General features: G+C 35.4%; 1 protein-coding gene across 28 annotated transcripts in view; it reads left to right on the forward strand.

The window, feature by feature from the left end:
- PTPRK (protein tyrosine phosphatase receptor type K) overlaps positions 1 to 13,370 on the forward strand; it is a 404,892-nt gene that overhangs the window by 319,983 nt on the left and 71,539 nt on the right. For all 28 annotated transcript variants that reach the window (XM_087972104.1, XM_087972119.1, XM_087972125.1 and 25 more), the window contains exon 13: positions 2,584 to 2,620. In XM_087972104.1, the coding sequence (XP_087828230.1) occupies positions 2,584 to 2,620 (37 nt within the window). The remainder of the gene's footprint in view (positions 1 to 2,583; positions 2,621 to 13,370) is intronic.

The following is a 13,370-nucleotide window of genomic DNA, read 5'->3' on the forward strand; positions in this document are numbered from 1 at the left end:
GAGCAATTGAAATTGACAATCTCCTTTGCCTTAGTAGTATCTCAAACCTGTCAGGAGAAATATGACGTCTCATTCTATATAATTCTAATTCTAATTTCAATTTGTGGGAATCTTTGGTTCCCAGGTCTTAGTCCTTAATCGGGCTTTCTAACTGAAATGAAAAAAAAAAAGTTTCTGTAATCCACAAATTCCACATACAACATTTTTAATAGAAAATATTCTGCCCAAAAATATTTAAAGTACTGGTTTCAGTAAAATCAGTTTAGCCATCTTATGGCTTTTCATTTTCAAAACAAATAATCCTCTTCATCTCTCTTTCACAGTTCAAAATATTACATTGGTTTTGGTAAAAGAAAACTTAGGTTGCCTGGCAGACTAGTACATAAGTACCAAGTTTCCATAGCCTTCATCCCATATTTCAAATAAAAAGAATACATTTTTAAAAGCCATTTATTTGAAATATGATCTAAGTCTACTCCTTGTTTGTACAAAAACTCAATGAACAAGTTAGAAATTACTTGACTGCTGTGCAGGTGTTGAAGGTATGACCAGAGATTCCTACTGCAATTTCTTCACTGTTTGAAATTTTAGTGCCACTGAGTAGTGCTTCTATTTCAGTATGTATATCAATAGAGAATAAAGCAACAGGAAGTTCAGAACTGCTGGGTACTTGTAAGTGTGAAAAGCAACATGACTTGATAACTCCCATGCTGATGCCATTGAATCATTTTCTCTTATAAACCAAAATATGAGACAAGAAAAGGAAGAAATAGCATTTGGGATAGTACCCAAGATATTTAGGGCTGTGATTTCCGTACTGTGAGCATGGCCTTGTATAAAACCTTGGTCACCTGCTTATGATGTCCCAGTAGCAGATGGTTGGAAAAAGATGAGCGGAGCAAGGGAGGATTTGTTGTTAAATTGGTAGTCTTCAGAATAATTAATGTGCTGTAGAAAGGCTGATCTTCCTACCCTGCCATTTGCATTTTGGCTACAATTAATAATATAGATGTTTCAGCTTCGGTGATTTTACCATCAAACCCCTAGAATGAATTCTTGCCTAATGTAGTAATTATAAAAATTAGCTGAATATTGTGGCAAGATGGGAAAATGGCATCATTTTTAAGACCATCGTACAATGCCTTGTTGAAGGTGGAGGATTTTCCTGAAGCTAGTATGTGCTTAAATCAATGACCATAAAATTGGTGATTTATTCTCAGAGATGGAGGCGGGGGGAGAAGATCAAATTAAGTGGTAAGTTCAGTTGAGAGGAAGATCAGCAGATGAAAAACAGAAGGCTTAACATAAAATTTTGGAGACTATATTGGTGTCAATATAGAAACATACATGTATGTGGAAAGATGCCTAATAACAGACAGACTGGGTTCATATTCATGCTAATCAGTGGCATGTGTAGCCATGGTTCTTTGAATAAAATACAGTTGGTTGTGTTCCCATAGCATGCTAAGCCAAAATAAGGAAACCATGGTTTGGTTTACTAGAATTGGGAAACCGTTTGCCAAGTATGGTACGATTTGCTCCTGGCCTTCAATTGAGATGGCAGAAATTAAGCTTAAAATCCTCTGAATACAAAATATTTTCTTGATCTCTGAACCTGGGCTTTAGGGGAAAAAACTATTTTACAAATTCCTTTCTAAATGGTATGTGACCCTTCTTTTTTGTAATTTTAAACTTGGATTAGAGATTTTTAATTGGGGATGGAAATATGAATATAAGGAACTTCCTTCCACATTTGATGGGAATGTAAAATTGGATAGAGTATTTAGTTTTATATATTAGTTGTGTCACAAGTATCTATCTTCCTATATATTTAGCTTGCATTTTGCTAGATCAACAGGATGATATTCAAATCATACAGTATCTTTGTATTTCAATAGCTAAGGAGAGCCAGCTTGGTGTAGTAGGTGACACATCAGGCTAGATATCAGAAGACCGTGAGTTCTAGTCTCACTTTAGACACAATGTCAGTTGAGTGACCTTGGGCCAGTCATCCTCTCTCAGTCCTAAGAAGGAGAAAATGGAAGCCCACTTGTGAAAATCTTGTCAAGAAAACTGGAGGAACTTTTCCTGGCAGGATTCAACCCTGACTCAAAGGAACAACAACAACAACAACAACAACAACAACAACAACAACAAACACCTAAGACTTGGGTTAACTTAAAAAGTTGCCCTTCTCCTACCCATCTAGCATTCTTTAGCAGTTAAGCAGTGAGATTTTCTTGCTGCTGAGATTATATATTCAGTTAGAATCAAGAGAGAGGGGGAGGGAGGGAGGGAGGGAGGGAGGGAGAGAGAGAGAGAGAGAGAGAGAGAGAGAGAGAGAGAGAGATTAGCTAGATGTACTTTTGCTTACCTAAAATCTATTCCCTGAATATGCAAGCAAACTTGGAAGATTCAGTAACTGTTGGAAAAAATATAAAGACAGATTAGTGCAAACTCATTTTGCCTTTGCATTTAGTACATTTGTTACTCTTCATCATCCTATAATTTGTACATAATAACATGCATTAAACTACTGTTGCCAAGATATATTGGACTAAATGTATTTATTTTTTTAAACAGGAGACCAAAACTCAGTGTGTTCGAATTGCTACTAAAGGTAAGAGATTTTACCCACCCATTAATAAAAGGGCATAGATATTTTGATTTTTTTTTTCCAGAGAGTTTACATTCTAAGACCTATTATACTTCTTGTACAATGCTTGGGCTCTGTTTGATGTTGTACCATGCAGACAGGGGTAATCTTCCCAGGAGATGAGTTACTTTAATGCTGGCTCAGTAAAAAGTTTGCTTGTAGGTGCAAAATACAACAGCAGCATTATTCCAAGCTCTTGTGCCAACCATAACTGGCAATAGTTATTCCAAAGAACAAGTTGCTCAGAGCCCGGATTGTTAAGTTTTATTAGGATGAAGTTTAATTCTAGCAAATAGTTTGCTTTTGAATTAGAAACCTATTATAAAGGGTAGATTAGAGGAGGAAGTTTCTGGTTCTCTTTTTGATGTCAAGGGAGAGAGCTTTGTCTCTGTAATGAAAAGAGTTCACAGAAGGGTTGTATGCATGTAGTTGTACTTCTTCGACTTCTTTTATTATTATTTTTTAAAGAAAATCTTATTTCACAGATTCAGGGGTTCAAGTTCAAGTTCCAGTGATAAGCCAGAGAATTGGAAAAGATAAAAACAATTTGTAAAAAAAAGTACCAATTTGTAAAGTTACAGAACACTAATTGTGATACAACGTATCTAGAATGTATTCTTGCCTAATGTAATTATGCAACATTGTAATTGTCACTTTTCTGGCAGTTGTGTTCTTAAAAACCTGAGTGTGTTGGGGATGATAAAGTATCACTTCTTAAATCTAGAAAATGAAAGGCTAAATATCATGGAGATTTATAATAAATGCCCGTAGATTTTTTTCTTCCCATAAAGTTGAAAAATACATCACTGGCTACTAAACCTTGCATTTTACTCTGATAGTATCTTGCCATGTTTTTACCATCCTTGCTACAGAATAGAGCTGTATGTTTGAATGTGTGTATGCATGTGTGAAGCACTTCTTTTCAGATTGTTACATTTTTTCAGGACTGCTGGGCTGAATCTGCTCACAGTTTTTTCCAAGTGTGTGTATTTTTGCCTGGTTGTTGTAACTATATCTACTCCTTTACAAATAAGATAGCTAAACTCATCCATGTTTTGTTTTACACATGTTATTTTGGATTGTATTAAGCATACTAGGATTCTGTGTTATATTTTAGGTTAATTTGGCAGTAGCAATTCTATGAAATGCTTATTGAAGTATAGATAGGTTTTATAGCTGCACTACTCAGGAAAATAATGAGACAGTGCTCCCACATTATTTACTTATCATGGGAAAATATAGGATGCAAATGTAGCCCTAATGCCATTAAATCAAATTAAATTCAAACAGACTGATGAATGATTTGATTATGTGACGTGCCATAATTGTGTGGGTGGTAAGGAACCACATAGATAGACACTCTCTAGGATCATCTGTTGCCAACTTGGCCTTTGCAATTTTTCTAATGCTGTATTCATAATTACTGCTATAATTGAGTCCACCCAATTTATTTCCTTCGCTTTTTCCACATTGCCCATTAGGTCTTCATATCATGTGTCTAAAATATGATAATTTGATCGTACCTGGAGTAAGAAATCTGGATTGATTTCTGCAATATCTATTTGTTTGCATTCTCAACCTTCTCCACCATCAAAATTTAAAAGTGTCAATAGTTTTTCCATCCTGCTTTTCAATGCTCAGCTTTCAGTTCCATATGTCAGGATTCCAAGTAATATACCCATAGCAAACAGAACTCCGAGCAAGTAGATTCCTTAAAGAAGGACATTTTATTGGATATATCATATTGGCATGGACTGGTGAAAACTGACTCTGAAAGTTCCCACAGTTTTCATCTAATTAAAAGTAAAAAAAAAAAAAAAAAAAATTCGAGAACGCATAGGACGACTTCCGGTGGCAGGACAGGGACGTGCAGAGGTGGAGAAGACTGCTGTGGTTTTCTATTACCTTCTCTAGCGTCTGGAGCGATCCCCAGGGGATACACAAACCCCGGAGAGGTTCGTGTCAGTATAGGAGAATCTCGAGTTACAGGGTGGGGGTAGGCAACCCCCTGGTAACGAAGAGAAGAGCTCCTGAGCCCAGCGTGGAAGAGCTAGCTGCCAGTTTATGGCGGCTCCAAAGTCCAGTCTGCCACTGAGGTGACTAAGCAAGATAGTGACAGCCTGCAAGATCGGAGCAGGAAAAGGTGTTGAAAGAGCTTAATACAATATTGAAGATCGAAGATTGAAGAATGACAGTGGGGTGAGAGATTTATCTTCCTGGTTGTGAGTAGCACTTTGTGGAAGCAGGAGAGAAAAGCGGCCAGAAAAGCAGCTTGAAAAGCGGAAGTGTGACAATCACGAGCAGAAAGGCTCGTTAGAACAAAAGTGTGGATTACAGCTTTTGAAAGGGAAACTCCTGGGGAGAGAGGAAGAACATCAGAAACCAGGAGATTGGAGACTTGAATTTGTGAGTGATTTGGCATTTGGGATTAACTTTTTGACAATATTTGAGAGGAAGGAGGTGACAGAGGAGGAAAAAATTGCGGCACTGAAAGTGACTTATTAATTCTCTGAATTGAGTTCAATAGGATTATTGGCTTTATTTAATACAGCTGGGAGGACAGATTGTTAAGCGACCAAGAAGAGATGACTATTGGATTTTGGAGGGAATAATAGGTGAAGGAGATTTGCACATTGAACTCAAAACCGGGAAGGGGAAAGAAGGAAGAGGAAGAAGGAAGAAGAGACCAACAGAAGGCTGGGAAGGATTGACTTCTTATTGCGATTAATCAGCACATTATACCATTCGCTCCCCGGAGTACTGGGAAGAAACTCAAAACTTAAACCTTTAGCTTGAAGACTGACTATAAAGTTTATTTTATATTTTTTCTCTTATCACATTTCTTTATTTGTTGGAATTTCTATTTGGTAATACTTTAATATTACCATTTGGGCACTATTTTTACAATTTGAACCTCTAGCCCCTTGCTTATTGACTGCCTCAAATCAAGGTAAACTTTTCCCTCTTCTCTTCCCCCATTGTTCCAGTCTTTCTCCTTCCTATCTTAACCCCTTAAAAAGCCTGATAAATTTACCTACTCAAAAGGAGGGAAAAAAAGGTATATTGTCCTTATAGATTTCAGTGACAATTGATTTGATTGTCTTAAATAGTAACAACAAAGAGTGAAAAATAGTGTTGATTTAGATTATTTAGAATACTTAAGATTAATTCTTAAAGAAGTAACTGGGTTGGATTTGATGTATTATTGATGATTAATATTGATATTCAGTATATAAATTAATTATAAAGATTATTATATTATTAGATAACATTTTATAATATAGGTGTACAGACTGCCTATCTATATATTTGATTGAAGTATTAGAATAGAATTTTTATTTTAGGGTTAAACACTGAATGGTGATCTGGGACAATATATCCAATATAGTGCAACAACAAAAACAAATATTAAGAGAGATGACCTCCACGACAACTATGGCTTTGAAATCGGGAAAGAAGACCACCCCGACCCCAACAACTACTTTAACTTCTGCTTCACCAACAATCCAAAAAACCATTGAAGAATCTCTAATAGGGGAAAAACAGTCCAATGTCTCTAACGTTAATATACAAGCTACCCTACTATCCTTGCAAGAAGCAATATCCAAGATGCAAGAAATAATGATTAAGAATCACAAAGAAACCAGAGCGGATATTAGCGAATTAAAAGATGAGATGGGAAAGCTTAAAGTGGAAATGAAAGCAGATTTACTTAAGGTGGAGGATAAGATAGGGTCCTTGCAACAGGCTATGGAGAAAAACGAAGTTAAGATAAGAGAAATAGAGAGTAGGACAGAACGGATGGAGACAAACTTTGAAAGGATAGAGGAGGAATTTAGAAATGTAACTAGAGAAACCGAAGACTCCCTCGTCCACCTCGAAATGGATAAAGCAGCGGCATATTTAAGGTTTCAAAATGTGGTAGAAGCGAAAAATGAAGAACTAGAACAATTAATGGCAGAACTATTGGCTGAATGGTTAGGGAAAGAAAAAGATGATCTAATCAAAGAATTTGACGAGGTGTATAGGGTCAGCACAAGTTATGCTAGACGCCATAACTGCCCAAGAGAAATTCATATTCGTTTCACAAGGAGGTGTGTGAGAGACCTAATTCTTAAAAGGTCCAGAGAAGAAACAATAACATATAGAGGTAAAGAGATTACGATCCTAAAACAAATCCCAAGGAAAGTGAGGTCATAAGACAGGATTATAAATTCTTGGCCAATTATTTAAATAAAAAGAAATTCCTTTTAAATGGTTAATCCCAGAAGGGATGTTAATAACTTGGAAAGAGAGAAAAATCAAAATAGATTCTATAGAACAGGCCCAAGACTTTCATGATCAGCTAATAGGCACGGATAACCAATACACCAAGGAGGAAACTAAAAGGAAACCACAGGATGATCGTAATCACCATAGAAACCAAAAAGAAGGACTTCCTCAAAATTTAGGGAACGACAAACCACAACCAGGGAGAGAAGAACCAATCTCACAACAACAGCAAGAAGAAAACCGAATCATCACTAGACAAAAAACTAAACAGACCTAGATAAATGGAGATAGGAAAGAAACTCCTCTCCATTAATATAAATGGTTTAAATTCAACATCTAAAAGGAAAAGGATATTAACTAAATTAATTAGACAAAACGCCGACATAATATGCCTACAAGAAACACACATTAGGAAAAAGGATGAAAGATATTTAATTTGCCCGAAACTTGGAAAACTTTTTACAGCACCAGCAGACAAACATAAAAAGAAAGGAATTGCAATATTTGTGAAAGATGATGTAAAAGCAGAACTAATCTGGTCGGATCCGGAAGGAAGAACTCTGGTTATACAAATTTGGATTAATCATATCACATTTTTATTGGTAGCAATCTACGCGCCAAATGAAGAACAAGGGAAATTTTTAAAGATCTTCATCAGAGAATAATAGGTTTCGAAAAAGGAATATCTGCATGATAGGCGACTTCAACTCCATTGCTGATCATCAAAAAGACCATAGTAATGTGAATAAGAACAAGAAAGGGAAAGAGAATTTTCTATGCCCTGTAAGGACATGATGAAAGAATTAAACTTAATAGACTTATGGAGAAAACTAAACCCAGAAGAGAAACAGTTCACATATTATTCAAATCCACACAAAATCTGGACCAGAATAGATATGGCCTGGATGGATGGGGAATTGGCCAATGAAATAAAAGAAATTAAAATCCTACCAAATGAATGGGCCGACCACAACCCAATACAACTAATTTGGAGAGATAGGAGAAAAACAAAGAAAAGATGGACACTAAATACTCAGTTAATAAACGAAGAAGAGTACATTAAGAAGCTGAAAGAGGAATTAAATTATTTTTTAAAAGAAAATAATAATGAAGCAACCACGAAACAAAATATTTGGGATACAATGAAGGCAATTATAAGAGGAACAACAATCTCCTATAATGCCATGAGAAATAAAAGAATACATGCCCAACAAAATAAATTCCAACAACAAATTAAAGAATTAGAAATACAACTTCAAAAATCCCTAAAAACCAGAGAACACAAAATCAGTTAATAACAATTAAACATAAATTGAACTTACTTGAACAAGATAAAATAGAAATTAACTTGAAAAGGTCCAAACAAAATTATTTTGAGCATGCAAATAAACCAGGAAGATGGCTATCCCATAAACTTAAAAAAGTGAAAGAAAAGAGATTGATACACCAACTAATGGATGAGAAAGATGTCTTACAACATGAGATAGAGAAGAAAAAAGATATCATTTACAACTATTTTCAAAGATTATATAAAAAGGAGGAAGTTAATGAAGATAAAATAAGAACTTATTTAGAGGAGACGAATGACAAGGTAATTGGAGAGGAATGGATAGAGTTATTGAATAAAGATATTACATGGTCTGAATTGAAGTCAGCAATGGAGAATCAAAGTAATAACAAATCTCCAGGACCAGATGGGATTCGGCAGAACTATATAAAGCAATATTGGAACTAGTAGGACCACTGATGCTGGAAGTGTTTAATGAGGTACTTCTGGCAGCCAAGATGCCGGACTCGTGGAGGGGCGCTGATTTCGCTAATCCCGAAGGAGGATGCAGATCATAGATACATCAACAACTATAGACCGATTTCACTTTTAAATGCCGATTATAAATTGTTTACTTCTATCATAGCTAATAGAGTAAAACAAGCTTTAAATCCACATATACACGAAGATCAAAATGGATTTCTTCCGTCCCGACAAATAAAGAACAATTTAAGAACCGTTATCGATGTCCTAGAATATTATGAAGCCCACCCGGAGAAACAATCCGTACTCATGTTTTTAGATGCTGAGAAAGCATTTGATAACTTAAATTGGCACTTTTTAATTCAAAAAATTTACAATATGAGTCTTGGCACCAAATTTGAAAACATTATAACAACTATTTACAACACACAACAGGCTAATATACTAATCAATGGCGAACAAACAGATCCAATAAATATAGAAAAAGGTGTCAGACAGGGCTGCCCTCTCTCACCTCTTCTTTTCATTTTTGCCCTAGAATCACTCTTAACACGGGTTAGACAAAATCCTGAAATTAGAGGAGTGAGGGTCAAATCAGAAGAATATAAACTACAAGCGTTTGCTGACGATATGGTTTTCTTTTTGGAGGAACCCATGGAAAAAGGTTATAATCTAATAAAAGAATTAGAACAATTTGGCACAGTGGCAGGATTAAAAATTAATAGAAAAAAGACGAAATTAATGACCAAAAATTTAACAGAAAACCAGAAGGAAGAATTAGAAACAATGATGGGGATACAGGTAACAAAAAGGGTCAAATATTTAGGAATATGGTTAACACCACAAGGTAAATCACTCAAAGAGAACAATTATGATAAACTACTTCAACAAACAAAGAAAGATTTAGAATCCTGGAATAAGTTGCAGCTTTCCTTATTGGGCAGGATTGCCTCGATTAAAATGAATATATTACCAAAATTTCTTTATTTATTCCAGACAATCCCAATTAAGTTGTCAAAAAATTTTTTTTGAAGAATTAAATAAGATCACACTTAAATTTATTTGGCAGGGGAAAAAACCCAGGATCAATGTAAAGGCCTTACAAGATGCGAAAAGTAGAGGGGTCTAGCCCTTCCAAATTGGGAATTATATTATTCGGCAGCTATCTTATTATGGATAAAAGACTGGGTGAACTTACTTAACAAAAGAATTTTAGCATTAGAAGGGCATGACCTCCAGAGAGGGTGGCATGCCTTCTTATGGGAAGTGGGGAAATCCAAGCAGTCTTACTTTCATAGACACCTCATTAGGGACTCATTATTAATTAATTGGAAAAAAATATGCAAAAAACACTATCTAAAAATTCGATCTGGCTATCAACAATGGAGGCAATGGTACATCCCAATAATTTGGACATAACAAAAATGATTAAATATAAAGATTTATTAGATCCCAAGAGAAATTAAAAACTCGACAAGAACTACAGGAACAGGGATTTAAAATTGATCAGTGGTTATATATACAAATCCATAGCAGATACAAACAAGATATAAAAGACTTTGGAATTTATAACAAACTGCAGTATTTAGATAAAATTTTACTAGGATCAAACAAAAAGAACATATCCAAATTCTATAAATACTTACTGGAAGTAGAATTAGAACAAGAGATAGTTAAAGGGAACATGATAGCCTGGAGCAGGAATGTCGGAAGAAGTATTACATTATCAGAATGGGAAAAGATTTGGAACAGAAATATTAAGATTACAAAATCGGCAGCATATAAAGAAAATACATACAAAATGTTTTATAGATGGCACTTGCCCCCTTCGAGGTTGGCGAAAATGAACCCAAACACGAGTCCAAAATGCTGGAAATGTAAAAGCATAGAAGGAACCTACTTTCATATGTGGTGGTCTTGCAAAGAAACCCAGAAATATTGGCAAAAAATCAGAAAATGGTTGGAGGAGATAACCAAAGAACAAATCGAATACAAACCAGAGTTCTTCCTACTAGGGATCTCTGATAAACATTTACCCAAAAAGATGAAATATGTTACAATTCATATCCTAACTGCAGCCAGATTAGCGTTTGCCCAGTGTTGGAAATCACCCTATGCACCTACAGAACAAATGGTCATCCAGAAAATATGTGATTGTGCAGAAATGGATAAATTAACTATAGCACTTAAAAACAAAGAGGCTTCAACATTTTACGATAATTGGAACTCTTGGTATAATTGGTTAGTCCAGAGATAAACTGCTTAATGGACAATAGGTAATTTAAGCATAGATATCGATAAGATGTGTGTATTCAAATTAAGGTAGGAGAATTGGATCTTGCAGACTGTCAAAAAGGATATTGTCTGTTTTTAAACGCATCTTTTTTTTTTTTTTTTCTCTTTCTCTTCCTTTGCTTCTTTCTTTCTTTTACATCTCCTCTTCTCTTTTCTTTCCAGTTTGTAAGACCGAGTGTTCTTTTTTTGTTTTTTTTCCCTTTTGTGTATGTAATGTCGATATGTTTTTAATTGTAAATTTAATAAAATTTATTTAAAAAAAAAAAAAAAAGTAAAAAAATTCCCCACTTTCCCAACCAATCAGTCACATGGCCCAATCATGGTGCTGTCTGGTTGCTTGGAAACTTCAGTCCTCCTCTTTTCAGCCACCTGTGGGAGTGTCCTTGGTTCTCAGGGGAAACTATTTTGTTTTGGCTACAAAACCCCAACTATCTCTATTCCCCCCCGCCCCCCTATACCTCATCACCAGTATGGCAACGCTGAAGCCTTCAAGATGGCCTCAGTCAATCTAGCTTCAGAGTTGACACTGTATTCTGAAGCTATTGACAGCATAATTATTTTTATATTAAATATTATAATTATAATCTTTGTAGGTACAGATCCTTTTCCAAGGCTTTTGTGGCTACTGTAGCATATTGCTGATTCCTTTGTTATTTGTGGTTGAACCTATAAAGCAGAAGCTATCTACAGCTATCTTCATTGTCGATTCTAACGACAGTTGCTGTACATGTTGCCATTAATTACGTCTTCTTTCTATTTAATTTTTGTCCCTTTTTTTTTCAGTATTCTCATTACCATAACTTGTTTATCATTACCATTTTCAGTTATCAGAGTTTAGGTCTTCAGCCCTAGTGCTGACACCATTACCAGTTGGAGGTTACCTTTTTCCAATTTAAAAAACCATAGTCATCTACTTCCAAGCCAGCCTCCCCCAATAATTTTATTTATTTTACTTTATTTATTTGATTTCTATAGCCGCCCATCTCAACAAGTGATCCCGGGTGGCATACATCATCATAAGAGCATAAAATGAAAGAAACCCAGAGGGCATGATCTTTGGCAGAACAGCACCTCTCCTAATCCCCACCAGCTGACATTTCTTGGCTCTAGCCTATATATCCAGCATATTGCTTGAACAAATAAGGAAAGACTATACAGCCTTGTCTCACTCCTCTGCTGACATTGAGTCAGTCTGTTTTGCCATGTTTCACTTGGATTGTGGCTTCCTCTGTGTGTGTAGGCTTTGCATAAGGACAATAAGATTCCATGAGATGCCCGTTTTTTTCTTAAGAACATTCCACAACTTGATACAATTTCTATAATCAATGAAGCACTTACGGGTTTCTTTTAGTGTTTTCAATTTTCTATTATTGAGTGTACATCAGCAATAAGGTCTCTGGTTCCTTGGCCTTTTCAGATGACCCCAATAAACATATGCAAAAGCTGTTGCCCAGGCAACAGGAGCTGAATACGTGTTTTTTTTTTTTTTTTGTTAAGTTTAGAACAGCCAGATAACATCTGGAAGTGAATCAAACAGACCCCTCCCTAATTTACTTTTTTAATTATAAGAAAGAGGAGGAGGTAACAGCTTAATTAGACTTGTAAAATTCTGTTATTATAGCTAATAAAAAGAGAAGACATTGTGCATGTCTAAGATGCTATAATTCAGAAGTACAGGTTGTTGTTGGACAGATTGATATAAGTAACAATTATCCTATAGATCCACCAAACTTTTCATTCATAATCAAAGCTGTGGTTCCTGAATTAGTTGATGCTGCAGTATGTTGCAATTCACTAAGGCATGCATTTTTTTCTCTAAAAGTGGTGATGTAGGAACAAGTAGTTATTGTTTATTCTTTGCTACTTTTGATTATCCAAGGTCCCTTTGTGTGACTATCTGACAGTAAATTTTAAATTGCTTAATACCTTTGGAGGCTTCAAGCATTGCTCAGAGTAGAAAATACAAAATCAAATTATTGTGATAAGCACATCACATAATCCCAAGCAATAAAGTGCAAGGACCTAAAATCCCTTTGCAAACTACTTGGCAACTATCCCTAACTCTGCAAGCATCTTTCTCCCTTCTCCAATTTAACAAGACTTCCCATCAGCCAAACTTTATCACCTATAAAACAAACTTTGGGTCTGCTGGGTATTTGAGCAGAATTAAATTCCCTCCAACACACACACTCACACAAGTGGGCTTGTGAGCACACATATATATGATTCATTCTTAAATTGTTTCCTTTCTACTTGTCTTAATGACAGAGAATTAATTATGCCTGTTCCAGGATTAGCAAAGTTTTCTCACTTCTAGGTGAAGAAGATGAAAAAAAATATTATCATGGATCTTTCACATCAAAAATATCTTTGGAAATACTGGTTTGTTTGTTTTTT

This window comes from Notechis scutatus, chromosome 1 (assembly GCF_049901735.1).
Source record: "Notechis scutatus isolate UNSWTSFEM ecotype Mainland chromosome 1, rNotScu1.2, whole genome shotgun sequence".
NCBI lineage: Eukaryota > Metazoa > Chordata > Lepidosauria > Squamata > Elapidae > Notechis > Notechis scutatus.